The 17,791-nt window shown below is 48.5% G+C and overlaps 1 protein-coding gene and 1 long non-coding RNA gene across 3 annotated transcripts in view; one reads left to right on the top strand and one right to left on the bottom strand.

The window, feature by feature from the left end:
- The window catches only part of CAMKV (CaM kinase like vesicle associated), a 188,152-nt gene extending 180,946 nt beyond the window's left edge, over positions 1-7,206 (top strand). For both annotated transcript variants that reach the window (XM_063941408.1, XM_063941406.1), the window contains one exon: positions 6,192-7,206. In XM_063941408.1, the coding sequence (XP_063797478.1) occupies positions 6,192-6,380 (189 nt within the window). In that variant the 3' untranslated portion in view covers positions 6,381-7,206. The remainder of the gene's footprint in view (positions 1-6,191) is intronic.
- Positions 1-17,791, bottom strand: part of LOC134958670 (uncharacterized) — a 358,801-nt gene that overhangs the window by 121,864 nt on the left and 219,146 nt on the right. The window lies entirely within an intron of this gene.

Here is a 17,791-nt window from a genome sequence, read left to right as displayed (position 1 = left end):
CCGACACCTGTATACGTATTAGGAGGTCTCTGTCTAGAGAAGACAACTCCTTGGACTTCTCCTCCGGGAGAAACCCTTTTTATCCTGTTCTGTGTCCAGAACCATACTCAGGAACAGTAGACGCGTCGTAGGAACCAGCTGCGACTTTGGAATATTCAGAATCCAGCCGTGCTGTTGTAGCACTTCCCGAGATAGTGCTACTCCGCCGAACAACTGCTCCCTGGACCTCGCCTTTATAAGGAGATCGTCCAAGTACGGGATAATTATTTCGGCCATTACCTTGGTAAATACCTCAGTGCCGGGGACAGACCAACGGCAACGTCTGGAATTGGTAATGACAATCCTGTACCACAATTTTGAGGTACTCCTGGTGAAGAGGGTAAATAGGGACATGCAGGTAAGCATCCTTGATGTCCAGTGATACCATGAAATTCTCCAGGCTTGCAATAATCGCCCTGAGCGATTCCATTTCGAACTTGAACCTTCGTATATAAGTGTTTAAGGCTTTCAATTTTAGAATGGGTCTCACCGAACCGTCTGGTTTCGGTACCACAACATTTTGGAATAGTAACCCCGGCCTTGTTGAAGGAGGGGTACCTAGATTTCACCTGCTGGAAGTGCAGCTAGTGAATTGCCGCCAGTACTACCTTTCTCCGAGGGCAGCAGGCAAGGCTGAGGTGAGGTAACGGCGAGGGGGAGTCGCCTCGAACTCCAGCCTGTATCCCTGTGATACTATTTGCAGAACCTAGGGATCCACCTGTGGGCAAACCCACTGGTCCCTGAAGTTCCCGAGACGCGCCTCTACCGCACCTGTCTCCACCTGTGGAGCCCCAACGTCAAGCGGTGGACTCAGAGGAAGCGGGGGAAGATTTTTGATCCTGGGAACTGGCTGCTGGTGCAGCTTTTTCCTTCTTCCCTTGTCTCTGTGCAGAAAGGCAGCGCCTTTGACCCGCTTGCTTTTCTGAAGCCGAAAGGACTGTACCTGAAAATACGGTGCTTTCTTAGGCTTTTGTGAGGAAACCTGAGGTAAAAAATTTTCTTCCCAGCTGTTGCTGTGGATACGAGGTCCCAGAGACCATCCCCAAACAATTCCTCACCCTTATAAGGCAGAATCTCCATGTGCCTTTTATAGGCAGCATCACCTGTCCACTGCCGGGTTTCTAATACCCTCCTGGCAGAATGGACATTGCATTAATTCTGGATGCCAGCCGGCAAATATCCCTCTGTGCATCCTTTATATATAAGACGACGTCTTTAATATGCTCTATGTTAGCAAACTATTTTCCCTGTCTTAGAGTATTAATATTATCTGACAGGGTATCAGACCACGCTGCAGCAGCACTATTTATGCAGCAGCACTATTTATGCTGAGGCGATTGCAGGTCTCAGTATATAACCTGAGTGTGTATATACAGACTTCAGGATAGTCTCCTGCTTTTTATCAGCAGGCTCCTTCAAGGTGGCCGTATCCTAAGACGGCAGTGCCACCTTTTTTGACAAACGTGTGAGCGCCTTATCCACCCTAAGGGATATCTCCCAACGTGACCTATCCTCTGGCGGGAAAGGGTACGCCATCAGTAACTTTTTAGAAATTACCAGTTTCTTATTGGGAGAACCCACGCTACTTTACACACTTCATTCATTCATCTGATGGGGGAACAAAACACTGGCTGCTTTTTCTCCCCAAAAATAAAACCCCTTTTATGTGGTACTTGGGTTCATGTCAGAAATGCGTAACACATTTTTTATTGCCGAGATCATGTAACGGATGTTCCCAGTGGATTGTGTATATGTCTCAACCTCGTCGACACTGGAGTCAGACTCCGTGTCGACATCTGTGTCTGCCATCTGAGGTAACGGGCGTTTTTCTGAGCCCCTGATGGCCTTTGAGACGCCTGGGCAGGCGCGGGCTGAGAAGCCGGCTGTCCCACAGCTGTTTTACGTCATCCAGCCTTGTAAGGAGTTGACATTGTCGTTTAATACCTTCCACCTATCCATCCACTCTGGTGTCGGCCCCACAGGGGACGACATCCCATTTATCGGCCTCTGCTCCACCTCCACGTAACCTTCCTCATCCCACATGTCGACACAGCCGTACCGACACACAGCACACACACAGGGAATGCTCTGACTGAGGACAGGACCCCACAAAGTCATTTGGGGAGACAGAGAGAGAGTATGCCAGCACACACCAGAGCGCTATATAATGCAGGGATTAACACTATAACTGAGTGATTTTTCCCCCAAAAGCTGCTTGTATAAACAATATTGCGCCTAAATTTAGTGCCCCCCCTCTCTTTTTAACCCTTTGAGCCTGAAAACTACAGGGGAGAGCCTGGGGAGCTGTCTTCCAGCTGCACTGTGAAGAGAAAATGGCGCCAGTGTGCTGAGGGAGATAGCTCCGCCCCTTTTTCGGCTGACTTTTCTCCCGCTTTTTTATGGATTCTGGCAGGGGTATTTATCACATATATAGCCTCTGGGGCTATATATTGTGATATATTTGCCAGCCAAGGTGTATTTATTGCTTCTCAGGGCGCCCCCCCCCAGCGCCCTGCACCCTCAGTGACCGGAGTGCGAAGTGTGTATGAGGAGCAATGGCGCACAGCTGCAGTGCTGTGCGCTACCTTGGTGAAGACTGATGTCTTCTGCCGCCGATTTTCCGGATTCTTCTTGCTTCTGGCTCTGTAAGGGGGCCGGCGGCGCGGCTCCGGGACCGAACACCAATGGCCGGTTCCATGCGGTCGGTCCCTCTGGAGCTAATGGTGTCCAGTAGCCTAAGAAGCCCAAGCTACCACCAGTTAGGTAGGTTCGCTTCTTCTCCCCTTAGTCCCTCGTTGCAGTGAGCCTGTTGCCAGCAGATCTCACTGTAAAATAAAAAACCTAAAATATACTTTCTCTCTAGGAGCTCAGGAGAGCCCCTAGTGTGCATTCAGCTCAGCCGGGCACAGGATTCTAACTGAGGTCTGGAGGAGGGTCATAGTGGGAGGAGCCAGTGCACACCAGGTAGTCCTAAATCTTTCTTAGCTGTGCCCAGTCTCCTGCGGAGCCGCTATTCCCCATGGTCCTTACGGAGTCCCCAGCATCCACTAGGACGTCAGAGAAATACAATTTAATGTTTGAATCTGCTGCCCTAAGCTTTACATATGCTCCAGTCCAATGAATACTTATATATAACCTCCTAACTGTTCCGATATTCGCGGGACAGTCCCGTTTCTTTGGGACTATCCCCCTGTCCCACCCGCGGGTATCAGTATCCCGTGGTGGTGGTGGTGGTGGTGGGGTAGGGCGGCAGTTGCTCTGAGAATAGACACTGTGCGCATGCGTCTATTCAGTGGAGACAGAGGGGGCAAGCCAGCAGCTCACAGAGGAAGCCACAGACAAGGGAAGAGAGTCATAGCCAAGGGAAGAGAGTCATAGCCAAAGGGAGGGAACCACAGTCAAGGGGAGGGAGCCACGGCCTAAGGGAGGAAGCAGGGAAGCGGCAGCCAAGGGGGAGCCGCAGCCAAAGGGAGGAGCGACAGTCAAGGGGAAGGAGTCACAGCTAAGGGGAAGGAGCCACAGCCAAAGGGAGGAGCGACAGTCAAGGGGAAGGAGTCGCAGCTAAGGGGAAGGAGTCACAGCTAAGGGGAGGGAACCACAGTGAAGGGGATGGAGCCACAGCCAAAGGGAGGCGCGACAGTCAAGGGGAAGGAGTCACAGCTAAGGGGAAGGAGTCACAGCTAAGGGGAGGGAACCACAGTGAAGGGGATGGAGCCACAGCCAAAGGGAGGCGCGACAGTCAAGGGGAAGGAGTCACAGCTAAGGGGAAGGAGTCACAGCTAAGGGGAGGGAACCACAGTGAAGGGGATGGAGCCACAGCCAAAGGGAGGCGCGACAGTCAAGGGGAAGGAGTCACAGCTAAGGGGAAGGAGCCACAGCCAAAGGGAGGGAGCCACAGCCAAAGGGAGGAGCGACAGTCAAGGGGAAGGAGTCGCAGCTAAGGGGAGGAAACCACAGTGAAGGGGAAGGAGCCACAGCCAAAGGGAGGGAGCCACAGCCAAGGGAGAGGAGCCGCAGCCAAAAGGAAGGGCACCTCAGCTTGTGATATGCATGTGACTCACTTTGAATCTGTGGCAAAAAATATCTCAGTTTGCGAATCCAGATGTGCCTGACTCTGAATAAGGACTCGGATGAAGGTGCCTGCAGTCTGCTGCTTGATCTCTAGTGGAAATAGACTATGAATTGCTGCAAACTTAGGACTGTACTGTTGTGACATAAGAAACGTGTTCATGTGTTTTTGCCAGGGGAAACTTTTGTAGTAAGAACAATGCTGCAAGTATGGCGGTACGGGGGGCGGAAATTCCCAGCCGGTATGCAGTACCACCAGGCCGCCACCTTGCAGACACCATGTCGCAGAGAGGAGAGGCGCAGTCAGTCCGGTGACCGGCGGTTTCTCCTCCTTCGAGTTCGGCGGCAGTGTGGATTACACTCAAACGCCAGTTTGTGAGCCAATCAGAGCTCGTGGATTGCCAGCCAATCAGGAGCCGCCGCTGCCGTACCGCGAGCTCTTATTAGCTCGTGGAACGATACCAGATCTGAGGTACAGGCCGCTGCCACTGCAGGAGGAGACCAGACTGCGGGCAGGAGAGGCGCGTGCTGCGCTCTCCTCTCCCCAACAGCAGCAGACAGTGCCGGCCCCAGGCAGTAGCAGCAACAATGGTGACTTGCACTGTTGGGGGCATATCTGGTACTGTGGGGGCATATGTGTATCTGGCACTGTGGGGGCATGTGTGTATCTGGCACTGTGGGGGCATATTTGTATCTGGCACTATTGGGGGCATATGTGTATCTGGCACTATTGGGGGCATATGTGTATCTGGCACTATTGGGGGCATATGTGTATCTGGCACTGTGGGGGCATATCTGGCACTGTGGGGGCATGTGTATCTGGCACTGTGGGGGCATGTGTATCTGGCACTGTGGGGGCATGTGTATCAGGCACTGTGGGGGCATATCTGGCACTGTGGGGCATGTGTATCTGGCACTGTGGGGGCATGTGTATCTGGCACTGTGGGGGCATGTGTATCTGGCACTGTGGGGGCATGTGTATCTGGCACTGTGGGGGCATATCTGGCACTGTGGGGGCATATCTGGCACTGTGGGGGAATGTGTATCTGGCACTGTGGGGGCATATCTGGCACTGTGGGCACATATCTGGCTCTCTGGTGGCATGTGTATCTGGCACTGTGGGGGCATATCTGGCACTTTGGGGGAATATGTGTATCTGGCAATGTGAGGGCATATGTGGCACTGTGGGGGCATGTGTATCTGGCACTGTGGGGGAATATGTGTATTTAGCACTGTGGGGGCATATCTGGCACTGTGGGGGAATATGTGTATTTAGCACTGTGGGGGCATATCTAGCACTTTGGGGGAATATGTGTATCTGGCAATGTGAGGGCATATCTGGCACTGTGGGGGAATATGTGTATCTGGCACTGTGCAGGCATATCTGGCACTGTGGGGGAATGTGTATCTGGCACTGTGCGGGCATATCTGGCACTGTGGGGGCATATTTGTATCTGGCTCTATTGGTGGCATATATGTATCTGGCTCTATTGGTGGCATATGTGTATCTGGCACTATTGGGGGCATATGTGTATCTGGTACTGTACTATTGGGGTCATATGTGTATCACGCCCCCATTTTCTTTGTTCACGCCGATGTGGCCACACCCATTTTTGGGAGCGCACACACAGTACATGCAGCACTAAGTAAGAATTTGGTTTCTCCAAGAACTTACACTTGTGATTGGTGTGGGATTTCCTTTATTAGTTATGATAGCAGGAAGTCAGCAGTGATCTGTGGAGACCAGTATTACTTTCAGCAGTCTAGTGTTGGAAGAGTTACACCTACTCTCCCTGCGATGATGATAACACGTATATACCGTATTCACAATGCTTGTGAGATAGGGGAGGCTGTCTCTGGGAATGAAGCTTCTAACCCTAGGATAGATGTATCCTCTAAATCTCAGTACACGACTTGTTCAGAATTACTCCCAATGCGCACATCTTGCCCCACCAGATGCCAGTCAGATCTAGGTCTGCAAACACCTTTTTTCTGCATGAAGACTTTACCGGGGTCATGTAGGAACCCCCTACTCTCCCGCCATCCTCACAGTCTGATAACGCCTCTGTCACAATCTCTTTCAGAAAGCCGTTCGGGTCACCACCATGATGAAGCGTCTGAGAGCCCCAGAACATACAGAGTCCAAGACCCCTTCTCCGTCCAAGGACGAGGAGAAGTCCCCCAGCCTGGAAACACCTTCCCCATCACCTGCCATTACTCCGGCTGAGGAGGAGCCGTCTCCGCTCTGTCCTGCTACTGATGGCACCGGCTGAGACTCCGAGAGAGGACATCAGAACACCTAACCCTCTTCACCGCAGAGCATATCATCATTAACCCTTCCTTTCCCTCCACTTGTGGGGGAACCTCTGCAGTTATTAGCATTGTCTCTGTCCCACAGATCTGCAACAGATTGCAGAGCAGAGCGATACCAGTCGCATTGATTGCTAGAAAGAATTGCAGCACAGGCCTCCATTGCATTGCCCCAGTAACCCTTTCACTGCTACGCAGAGCATTTCTTCTACCGTTCTGCCCTTAGTTGCACTTAGAACGCTTTTACTTTCCCTCAGTTCCCTTTATGCTGCTATATAACATGACCCAGCCTCGCACCTCACTGCCCTCTGCCCGTCAGTGTCACCACACGACAGCACTTTCCAACTCAAAAGCCCTAAATCTGCTTTTGAAAACGTGAAATATTTGTTACAGAAATGTGATAGTTATTCCCCTTGTGAGATCGCCTCACCCGTCCTGCTTTCTGGCCGCCCCTCAGTAACGCCCGCCTTCCTTCTACACTCACTACAGCCATATTACATGGGGAGAAGGCTTGTACCCTGTTCCTGGGAGAGAGCGGCCTTATATGCTCCTCTCGTCTCACACACGTCAGTAAGCAGGAGGCGATCGCAGTACTGTAAGGCTGGGTGCGTACTTATTATATGCCCGGAACACCTCTTATCTTTTGCATCATACTCATGTACCCATCTATTTACCCTGCCTGGGACGTGCCCCCCTTTTTCTTTCCTTTGGGTGGGGGGCATGTAATGTACAGACCTTTACCCTGTGTTTTGTATGCTTTTCTTTAAATAAATGTGCTGCTTCTCCCAATCGTCTTACGGCGCATTCTTGGAATGGTGAAAAGAATCCAGGGACTTCAGGGAGAGAGATTCCAGACTTGACTTTTGTCTGACAAAGTCTGGAAACGATTTGCAAAATAGTTGACAGCACCATGTAACGGCCAGGCAGTATATTATAGAGGTACAGTGATGCCGGGCAGTATATTATAGAGGTACAGTGATGGCCATGCAGTATATTATAGAGGTACAGTGATGCCGGGCAGTATATTATAGAGGTACAGTGATGGCAGGGCAGTATATTATAGAGGTACAGTGATGGCCGGGCAGTATATTATAGAGGTACAGTGATGCCGGGCAGTATATTATAGAGGTACAGTGATGCCGGGCAGTATATTATAGAGGTACAGTGATGGCCGGGCAGTATATTATAGAGGTACAGTGATGCCGGGCAGTATATTATAGAGGTACAGTGATGCCGGGCAGTATATTATAGAGGTACAGTGATGCCGGGCAGTATATTATAGAGGTACAGTGACACCGGGCAGTATATTATAGAGGTACAGTGACGCCAGGCAGTATATTATAGAGGTACAGTGATGGCCGGGCAGTATATTATAGAGGTACAGTGATGCCGGGCAGTATATTATAGAGGTACAGTGATGCCGGGCAGTATATTATAGAGGTACAGTGACACCGGGCAGTATATTATAGAGGTACAGTGACGCCAGGCAGTATATTATAGAGGTACAGTGATGGCCGGGCAGTATATTATAGAGGTAGTGACGGCCGGGCAGTATATTATAGAGGTACAGTGATGCCGGGAAGTATATTATAGCGGTACAGTGATGGATGGGCAGTATATTATAGCGGTACAGTGATGGCCGGGCAGTATATCATAGTGAGAGCATATAACAGACAAAAAACAAACATATACGTCCCTGTTTTGAAAACGTAGGGTCGAATGCTCCTTTCTCGAATTCCTCAAATGAGTGACATTCAATTTGTGTGTCCCAACATGAAATATGAAAAATAAAGAACACAAAAACCAATGTGTAATATTTCACACAAAATTTGTTGCAGTCTCAAGATGTCAAAATATGTATAGATCCAGATCTGGCGTACCCCCACTCACTCATTCATAGATGGATAAAGACATATCAAGGTATCTTTTATATGGTATCCTGACACATTCGAGAAAAACCCTATGGGTAAACGGTGCAGAATGCAGATGAATGGTTATTTGAATGTGGAGCGCACCCCGAAACTCACAGAAGAGAATGGTATACGGGACACATCAAGGTATCTTAGAGGCATACAATTTCTCATATACAGCATACCCAGACTGACACTTGATGATGTAGAATAAATCCTATAAAGGTATCTTTAGTTGCTCTTTCTTTTCCATAGACATAAATCGTTAGATGGATCTCATACGACCTCAATGTGGTATGAAAAAAAGAACAAGACAAAAGGACCAATGTGTAGTATGTAAGACGTCCAACGTTTTATTTAGGCTAAGCCTCAAAAAAAGAGGTGATATATCAGACGCACCAAGAAATCCTTAAAGTGTATGGTTTCACAGAAATAGCGTACCCCAACTCACTGTTATGCACACCAGTGCCTGCAGGAATGTACTGGTGTTTGAACTGTTATGCAAAACAAATGGACTCACAGACAAACTGGGGAATATGACATAACGTACACAGAAGGTGATAGGGTAACAAAATACACACACAGTGAACAGAGAAGCCCAGAGGCTAAGGAACTGGGTATCTCCCTTGTATTAGAACTGCTCAGATGTAAAAAGCAAGATGTTGTGTTTTAATACGTAGAGAACCCGAAATGCTGTTGCTAAGGGCAACAGCAAAACCCTAAAGGGTTACAAACGGGTGTGGCAGTAAACTCCTTGGTCAGAGATGGAATGATAGACACAAGGAGAGCCTCCACAATCCTGATTCTCACTTGCAGTGCACAGGTTTAAGCTTACTGCCACTAAACTGACCCCTGACACCTAGCACAGTGAGACAGGATTAGACAGGCAAGTGTTAGAATACAGCCGCAAACTTGCTAAGTTCACAGAGTAATAACAGAACCCCAGCAAGCTAAACGACTGACTCCAGTCTTACTGCTAGGTCTGGATTGGCAGAGTGTAATACCAAATCCCCAGGCCTATTTGCAGTAAGCAACAAACAAATACAAAGCTACACAGTACTGGCTAACTTTCATGAACTGACTAACCAACAGAGATTCAGCAGCATCTGCTTACCCTGAAAAGAGGCCTTATAAAAGCAGGTGCTGTCCACGCCCCACTCAGACCTCACAGACTGTGAGCACAAAAACCAGCACCGGATCCCCTGCCGTGCACAGAGCCTATAACCACTGCACAGCAAAAGACCCGAACCGGAGTATCAGCTGCGCTCAGGTTACTCCACTAGCACTTGTCTCCCGGTTGCCATGACGACGTGGCAGCACAGGGCAGGAGACCCTAACAGTACCCCCCCTCTGACGAGGGGTCAAAGAACCCCTACCACCGGGTTTATCGGGGAACTGCGAGAAGAAAGAGCGTATCAGTCTGGGGGCATGAAGATCACAACTGCGCACCCACGACCGCTCCTCCGGGCCATACCCCTTCCAGTGCACCAAAAATGACAGCCGACCCCGAACCACCTTGGAGTCAAGAATCCTTTCAACAACAAACTCCCTCTGGCCACGTATCAGAAGAGGGGAAGGTCTTCCACTGGAAGAAGGATTACTAATCGCCCGTTTTAAAAGGGAACAATGAAATGTTTTATTGATACCCAAAGAACGGGGCAGATCTAACTGAAATGCCACCGGATTGATAACCCTGGTGATCTTATAAGGGCCGATGAACCGGGGCCCTAACTTATGAGATGGCTGTCTCAACTTCAAATTCTTGGTAGACAACCAGACGAAGTCTCCTAATTTGAAGCTGCAGGGTCTTTTCCGCTTATCAAAAACCCTTTTGGTCACTAATGACACAGACACAAGGGCTTTCTTCACTTTCCGCCAAATACCTCTAAGGACCGAAACCACAGAGGAACCACCAGGCGTGGAGTCCAGGGGGTCAAAAGAATTGGCCTTAGGATGATGCCCATACACACAAAGGAAGGGAGAGATCCCTGTAGCAGAGTGAGCCGCGTTGTTATAGGCAAACTCCGCCATGGACAGATGAGCAACCCAGTCAGTCTGACACTTGGAGACATAACACCTGAGGAACTGCTCCAAGGACTGGTTCACCCTTTCAGTCTGCCCATTAGACTGCGGATGGTAGCCTGACGACAAGCTGACAGAAATCTGGAGATCGGAACAAAATGCCCTCCAGAATTTGGCCACAAACTGGGATCCGCGGTCAGAGACCACATCAAGTGGCAACCCGTGGAGACGCACAACATGCAGCATAAATAATTCAGACAGGCGTCTGGCTGATGGCAGCCCAACCAGTGGAACGAAGTGCGCCATCTTCGAAAACCTGTCAACGACAACCCAGATGGCTGTCATCCCCGAGGATTTGGGCAAGTCCACCACAAAATCCATTGAAATGTGGGTCCATGGCTTAGATGGGATAGAGAGTGGATGTAATGGGCCAACAGGAACCCCTCTAGGAGTCTTATTTCGGGCACAGATGTCACATGCCCGAACCCACTGATCCACATCCTTGGCCACCGAGGGACACCACACCGCCCTAGATAGCAACTCCCGAGTTCTGGCAATACCCGGGTGACCTGCCGACTTCTTGGCATGGAATTCCAGGAACACTCGCTGTCTTAACCTAGGAGGCACAAACAAAAGACCTACCGGAAGGTCTGGAGGAGCCTGCTCCTGTGCTCTAAGGACTAATGATAAGAGGTCCTGGGTAATGCCCACTTTAATACATGATGGGGAAACAATGGGCAACGGCTCCTCGGTGGTCTCCTGGATTGGAGCAAAACTCCGCGAGAGCGCATCAGCCTTGATGTTTTTTGACCCAGGGCGATATGTTATCAAAAAATTAAAGCGAGCAAAAAACAAAGCCCATCGTGCCTGCCTGGCATTGAGACGCTTCGCTGACTCTAAATATGCCAGATTCTTATGGTCAGTGAGAATTGAGACCACAAACTTAGCCCCCTCAAGCCAGTGTCTCCACTCCTCGAGTGCATCCTTAATAGCCAACAATTCCCGGTTACCCACGTCATAATTCATCTCGGCAGGCGAAAATTTACGGGAAAAGTAAGCACAGGGATGAAGGCGATTATCAGACACTCCCATCTGAGAAAGCACTGCCCCAATACCCATCTCAGAGGCATCCACCTCCACCACAAAAGGACGCTCTGGATCTGGGTGTCGCAGCACCTTGGCCGAAACAAATGCCCTTTTGAGACGGGCAAAAGCCGCTTTAGCCTCACAAGACCAGTGAGCAACATCCGCCCCTTTCTTAGTGAGTGCCACCAAGGGCGCCACTATAGACGAAAATCCAGCGATAAATCGTCTATAAAAATTCGCAAAGCCCAGGAAACGCTGAAGCGCCTTCAAACTAGTGGGCTGCACCCAATCCAGGACTGCCTGTACCTTGGAACCCTCCATTTGGAAACCTTCTGGGGAGATAATATATCCTAGAAATGCGATTTGCTGAACTTCAAATTCGCACTTCTCCAGCTTCGCCCCAAGCCGGTGGTCTCTGAGTTTCTGGAGGACTAAGCGTACATGCTTCCGATGTTCCTCCAGGGAATGGGAGAAGATTAGGATGTCATCTAAGTATACAACTAAGAATCTATCCAAATATTCCCTGAGCACATCATTCATGAAATCCTGGAAGACTGCCGGGGCATTACAGAGCCCAAAAGGCATCACCAAATATTCATAATGCCCTGAGTGGGTATTAAAGGCAGTCTTCCATTCATCCCCCTCTCTTATTCGGATTAGATTGTACGCACCGCGTAGGTCAATCTTAGAAAAAATGGTGGCAGTACGAAGCTGGTCAAACAAGACCGAAATGAGAGGCAGTGGGTATGAGTTTTTAATCGTGATACGGTTCAATTCCCTGAAGTCGATGCAGGGTCGCAACGAACCGTCCTTTTTACCCACGAAGAAGAACCCCGACCCAACTGGAGACTGTGAAGGTCTGATAAATCCCTTAGCCAAGTTCTCCTGAATGTACTCTGCCATAGCCTGAGTCTCAGGACGTGACAGGGAGTACAACCTGCTCTTGGGAAGCTTAGCATTTGGCAACAAATCAATGGCACAGTCATAGGGGCGATGGGGAGGTAGTACCTCTGCAACTTTTTTGGAGAACACGTCCGCAAAATCTGCATAACACCCTGGCAATCCTGGCAAACTTAGCTGCGAGAGCCTGACTGGAAGGCTCAAGCAACTCCTGAAACAATCAGTACCCCAACTAAGAATCTCCCCAGAGACCCAGTCAAATTGAGGATTGTGGGCCCTTAACCAGGGTAACCCCAACACCAATGGGGCAAAAGTACAGACAGTCACATAAAAGGACAATTTTTCAGAGTGTGTGGCTCCAATAAACAAAGAAATCTGGCTAGTGCAAGAGGTAATTTTACCTTGGGATAATGGTTCCCCGTTTAACCCACAAATCTCAATTTCCGATGCCAAGGGTACTAAGGGAACAGAGTGTTTTAGGGCGAATTGGCGGTCCATAAAAACCCCGTCGGCCCCACTGTCCACAAAGGCCTCAGTCTTGACAGTTTGACCGAGGATCTTCAAGGTCACCGGAATGATAAAAGTCTTCTTGGGAAATTCTGACTTCTGGCCTGACAGGATATTTCCCATCACCCTCAGGCCCTGAAGTTTTCCGGCTTTTCTGGGCATGATACTACCACATGACCTTTATTCCCACAGTACAAACACAACCCCTGCTGTCTCCTCCGCGTCTTCTCACGCGAGGAGAGGCGGGTAGCCCCAATCTGCATAGGCTCCTCAGAAAATTCCTCAGAGTCTGAGGTTCCCTTGGGAAGAAAGGAAATCTCAGTCTCCCTTTCAAGCCTACGCTCTCTCAGCCGTCTATCCACCCGGATGGATAACTGCATGAGCTGATCCAAGCTATCAGGCAAGGGATATTGTACCAGTTGGTCCTTTATCTGGTTAGAAAGACCTCTTCGGTACTGGTGTCTCAGGGCTGGGTCATTCCACTGGGTATCATGGGCCAACCTCCGAAACTCCGTACAGTAAACCTCAACTGGCCTTCGCCCTTGCTTAAGGATCGAAATCTGAGCCTCGGCTGAGGCCGTCTTGTCAGGGTCATCATACAACATGCCCAGTGCCGTAAAAAAAGCATCAACACTTTTAAGCGACGGACAGTCAGGCTGCAACCCATATGCCCAGACCTGTGGGTCTCCTTGTAGCAAGGAAATCACTATGCCCACCCGCTGAATCTCCGACCCAGAAGACTGAGGCCTAAGCCGGAAGTATAGCTTGCAGCTCTCCTTGAAACAAAAGAACTGCGAGCGATCTCCAGAAAAACGATCCGGGAGATTTACTTTCGGCTCCTTAACCCCTGCAGGTGCTGCTGCTGCGGGAGCTCCGCCAGCAGCCTGGGAGGTGTGCATTTTAATGGACAAATCATTAAATTGCCGAGTCAGGACCTGCACCTGATCGACCACCTGTTGCAACGTATTTTGAGGGGTATGCTCCATATTCCCACAAAATTTCAACAGGAGTATTAGGCTGCTGAATATGTTATGCACACCAGTGCCTGCAGGAATGTACTGGTGTTTGAACTGTTATGCAAAACAAATGGACTCACAGACAAACTGGGGAATATGACATAACGTACACAGAAGGTGATAGGGTAACAAAATACACACACAGTGAACAGAGAAGCCCAGAGGCTAAGGAACTGGGTATCTCCCTTGTATTAGAACTGCTCAGATGTAAAAAGCAAGATGTTGTGTTTTAATACGTAGAGAACCCGAAATGCTGTTGCTAAGGGCAACAGCAAAACCCTAAAGGGTTACCAACGGGTGTGGCAGTAAACTCCTTGGTCAGAGATGGAATGATAGACACAAGGAGAGCCTCCACAATCCTGATTCTCACTTGCAGTGCACAGGTTTAAGCTTACTGCCACTAAACTGACCCCTGACACCTAGCACAGTGAGACAGGATTAGACAGGCAAGTGTTAGAATACAGCCGCAAACTTGCTAAGTTCACAGAGTAATAACAGAACCCCAGCAAGCTAAACGACTGACTCCAGTCTTACTGCTAGGTCTGGATTGGCAGAGTGTAATACCAAATCCACAGGCCTATTTGCAGTAAGCAACAAACAAATACAAAGCTACACAGTACTGGCTAACTTTCATGAACTGACTAACCAACAGAGATTCAGCAGCATCTGCTTACCCTGAAAAGAGGCCTTATAAAGCAGGTGCTGTCCACGCCCCACTCAGACCTCACAGACTGTGAGCACAAAAACCAGCACCGGATCCCCTGCCGTGCACAGAGCCTATAACCACTGCACAGCAAAAGACCCGAACCGGAGTATCAGCTGCGCTCAGGTTACTCCACTAGCACTTGTCTCCCGGTTGCCATGACGACGTGGCAGCACAGGGCAGGAGACCCTAACACTCACACTTGATAATATAAGGTGAATCCTATAAAGGTATCTTTTGGTGGACCCTTCTCCCCAGTGTAAAAGGAAACAACACACGTGGTAAGTATTTCAAGATGTCTTTACAGAGGTATGGTAATCTTCATGAATAGCGTACCCCAACTCACACTGAGTGATATAAGGTAAATCCTATAAATGGTATCTTTTGGTAAGCCCTTCTTCCCGGCAGAGCCGGCCCTAACCAATATGATGCCCTAGGCAAGATTTTGGCTGGTGCCCCCTAGCACCACTGCTGGTTCTGCCTCTGACCTTGCACTTCTTTCCCGGAACCATCACCCCTCAGCCATAGCAGTCCTTATTTTGGTGTTTGTACCCCCTATATTTTAAATAGGAACAGTTCGCACATTTGGTGCACAGCCCAAAAAGGGGTGTGTTTTTGCTGGCAAGGGGCATGGCCACACAATAGTAACCCCAATTCCAAATACGCCACACAGTACTGCACTTTATTCACATTTGATCATGCGATAGTTTCCATAATTCATATTACATCCCACAGTAGTATCACTTTACCTTATAAACGTTACTCCTCACAGTAGAGCCCCTTATTCACATTACATCACACTGAATTGCTCCTTATTCACATTACACTACACCCTATTGCTCTTTATTCACATTAGACAACACAGTAGTGCCCTTTCTATACGCAACACCACATAGAAGAGCACCTTATACACATAATTCCACACAGTAATGCCCCTAACACATATGAGACACATTATTAATGTCCTTCTAAACATAATGTGCATACACATTATGACAACCTTTATTAATGCCCTTTTACACATAATGTCCCTTACACGTATGCCGCACATTATTAATGCCCTAATACACATAATGACACACATAGTGCCCCCTGCACATTGTTAGTGCCTCTATACACATAATGACACACATACAGTAGTACCCTGTTACACATACAGTATGCCACACATTATTAATGCCCTTATACACATAATGACACATATAGTGCCCCTTATACATATGTTGCACATTATTAATGCATTTTTACATGACACACATAATGCTCCTTACACATATTCCGAACACTACTGCACAACCAACCCACTCACATGCACACAGCACTCACACTGCCACTAACACTGTGTCCTCTGCCTCTGCTTGGATACAGATGTGTCCTCACAAATCTTGCATCAGTGCTAACGTCGGGCACCTTTTTTTATGAAAATGCATCTTATTTGCATTGCTGTGTGGCTAGGATGCACAAGCAGCTTCTGCTGATTAAAATGATATACAGCATGCCTATATACTGTGTGAGACTGTGGCTGTATCTGCATATGAAATGCTACACACAGAATATAGGCATGCCGCATATCATTTTAATCAGCAGAAGCTGCTGATGCCCCTGGGCATATCAAATGCCCTAGGCAATTGCCTAGTTTGCCTATAGCAATGGCCGGCTCTGCTTCCCGGTGCAAAAGTAGACACTGCACGTGGTAAATAATTAAAGGTATCTATACAGAGGTGTGGTAATCTCCATATATAGCGTACCCTGACTCACATATATAAGTGAGGTAATGTTCCCATAAAGGTATCTTTATACTGCATGCCGAAAACTTCAAACCCGCATCACAATTTTTCTTAAAAACGAGATTTTATTCGGCTTTACGACACTTTACATCAACTCCTCCGCGGAGTGTACAAAAATACAAAAAATGAAAAAATAAAAATGTATTAGCCCCAAAGGGAGTCCAATAAACAATAAAAATCAAAACATAAAAACAGGTCAGGAATTAATCCGAGTAAAAAGAAGATGGCTACTCACACTCCCAGAAGTATATTCAATCAACGCAGTGATGGCAGGGCAGTATATAATAGAGGTACAGTGACGGCCGGGCAGCATATTATAGAGGTACAGTGATGGCCGGGCAGTATATTATAGAGGTAGAGTGATGGCAGGGCAGTATATAATAGAGGTACAGTGACGGCCGGGCAGCATATTATAGAGGTACAGTGATGGCCGGGCAGTATATTATAGAGGTACAGTGATGGCCGGGCAGCATATTATAGAGGTACAGTGAGGCCGGGCAGTATATAATAGAGGTACAGTGATGGCCGGGCAGTATATTATAGAGGTACAGTGATGGCCGGGCAGTATATTATAGAGGTACAGTGATGGCAGGGCAGTATATAATGGAGGTACAGTGATGGCAGGGCAGTATATTATAGAGGTACAGTGATGGCAGGGCAGTATATAATGGAGGTACAGTGATGGCAGGGCAGTATATTATAGAGGTACAGTGATGCCGGGCAGTATATTATAGAGGTACAGTGATGGCAGGGCAGTATATAATAGAGGTACAGAGACGGCCGGGCAGCATATTATAGAGGTACAGTGATGGCCGGGCAGTATATTATAGAGGTACAGTGATGGCCGGGCAGCATATTATAGAGGTACAGTGAGGCCGGGCAGTATATAATAGAGGTACAGTGATGGCCGGGCAGTATATAATAGAGGTACAGTGATGGCCGGGCAGTATATTATAGAGGTACAGTGATGGCCGGGCAGTATATTATAGAGGTACAGTGATGGCAGGGCAGCATATTATAGAGGTACAGTGATGGCAGGGCAGTATATAATGGAGGTACAGTGATGGCAGGGCAGTATATTATAGAGGTACAGTGATGGCCGGGCAGTATATTATAGAGGTACAGTGATGGCAGGGCAGTAAATAATAGAGGTACAGTGATGGCAGGGCAGTATATTATAGAGGTACAGTGATGGCCGGGCAGTATATTATAGAGGTACAGTGATGGCAGGGCAGTATATTATAGAGGTACAGTGATGGCCGGGCAGTATATTATAGAGGTAGTGACGCCCGGGCAGTATATTATAGAGGTACAGTGATGCCGGGCAGTATATTATAGTGGTACAGTGATGGCCGGGCAGTATATTATAGAGGTACAGTGATGCCGGGCAGTATATTATAGAGGTACAGTGATGGCCGGGCAGTATATTATAGAGGTACAGTG

This window comes from Pseudophryne corroboree, chromosome 9 (genome assembly GCF_028390025.1).
Source record: "Pseudophryne corroboree isolate aPseCor3 chromosome 9, aPseCor3.hap2, whole genome shotgun sequence".
Taxonomy (NCBI): Eukaryota; Metazoa; Chordata; class Amphibia; order Anura; family Myobatrachidae; genus Pseudophryne; species Pseudophryne corroboree.
The sequence above is the reverse complement of the archived record's forward strand: the minus strand, read 5'-3'. Positions and strand labels throughout refer to the sequence as shown.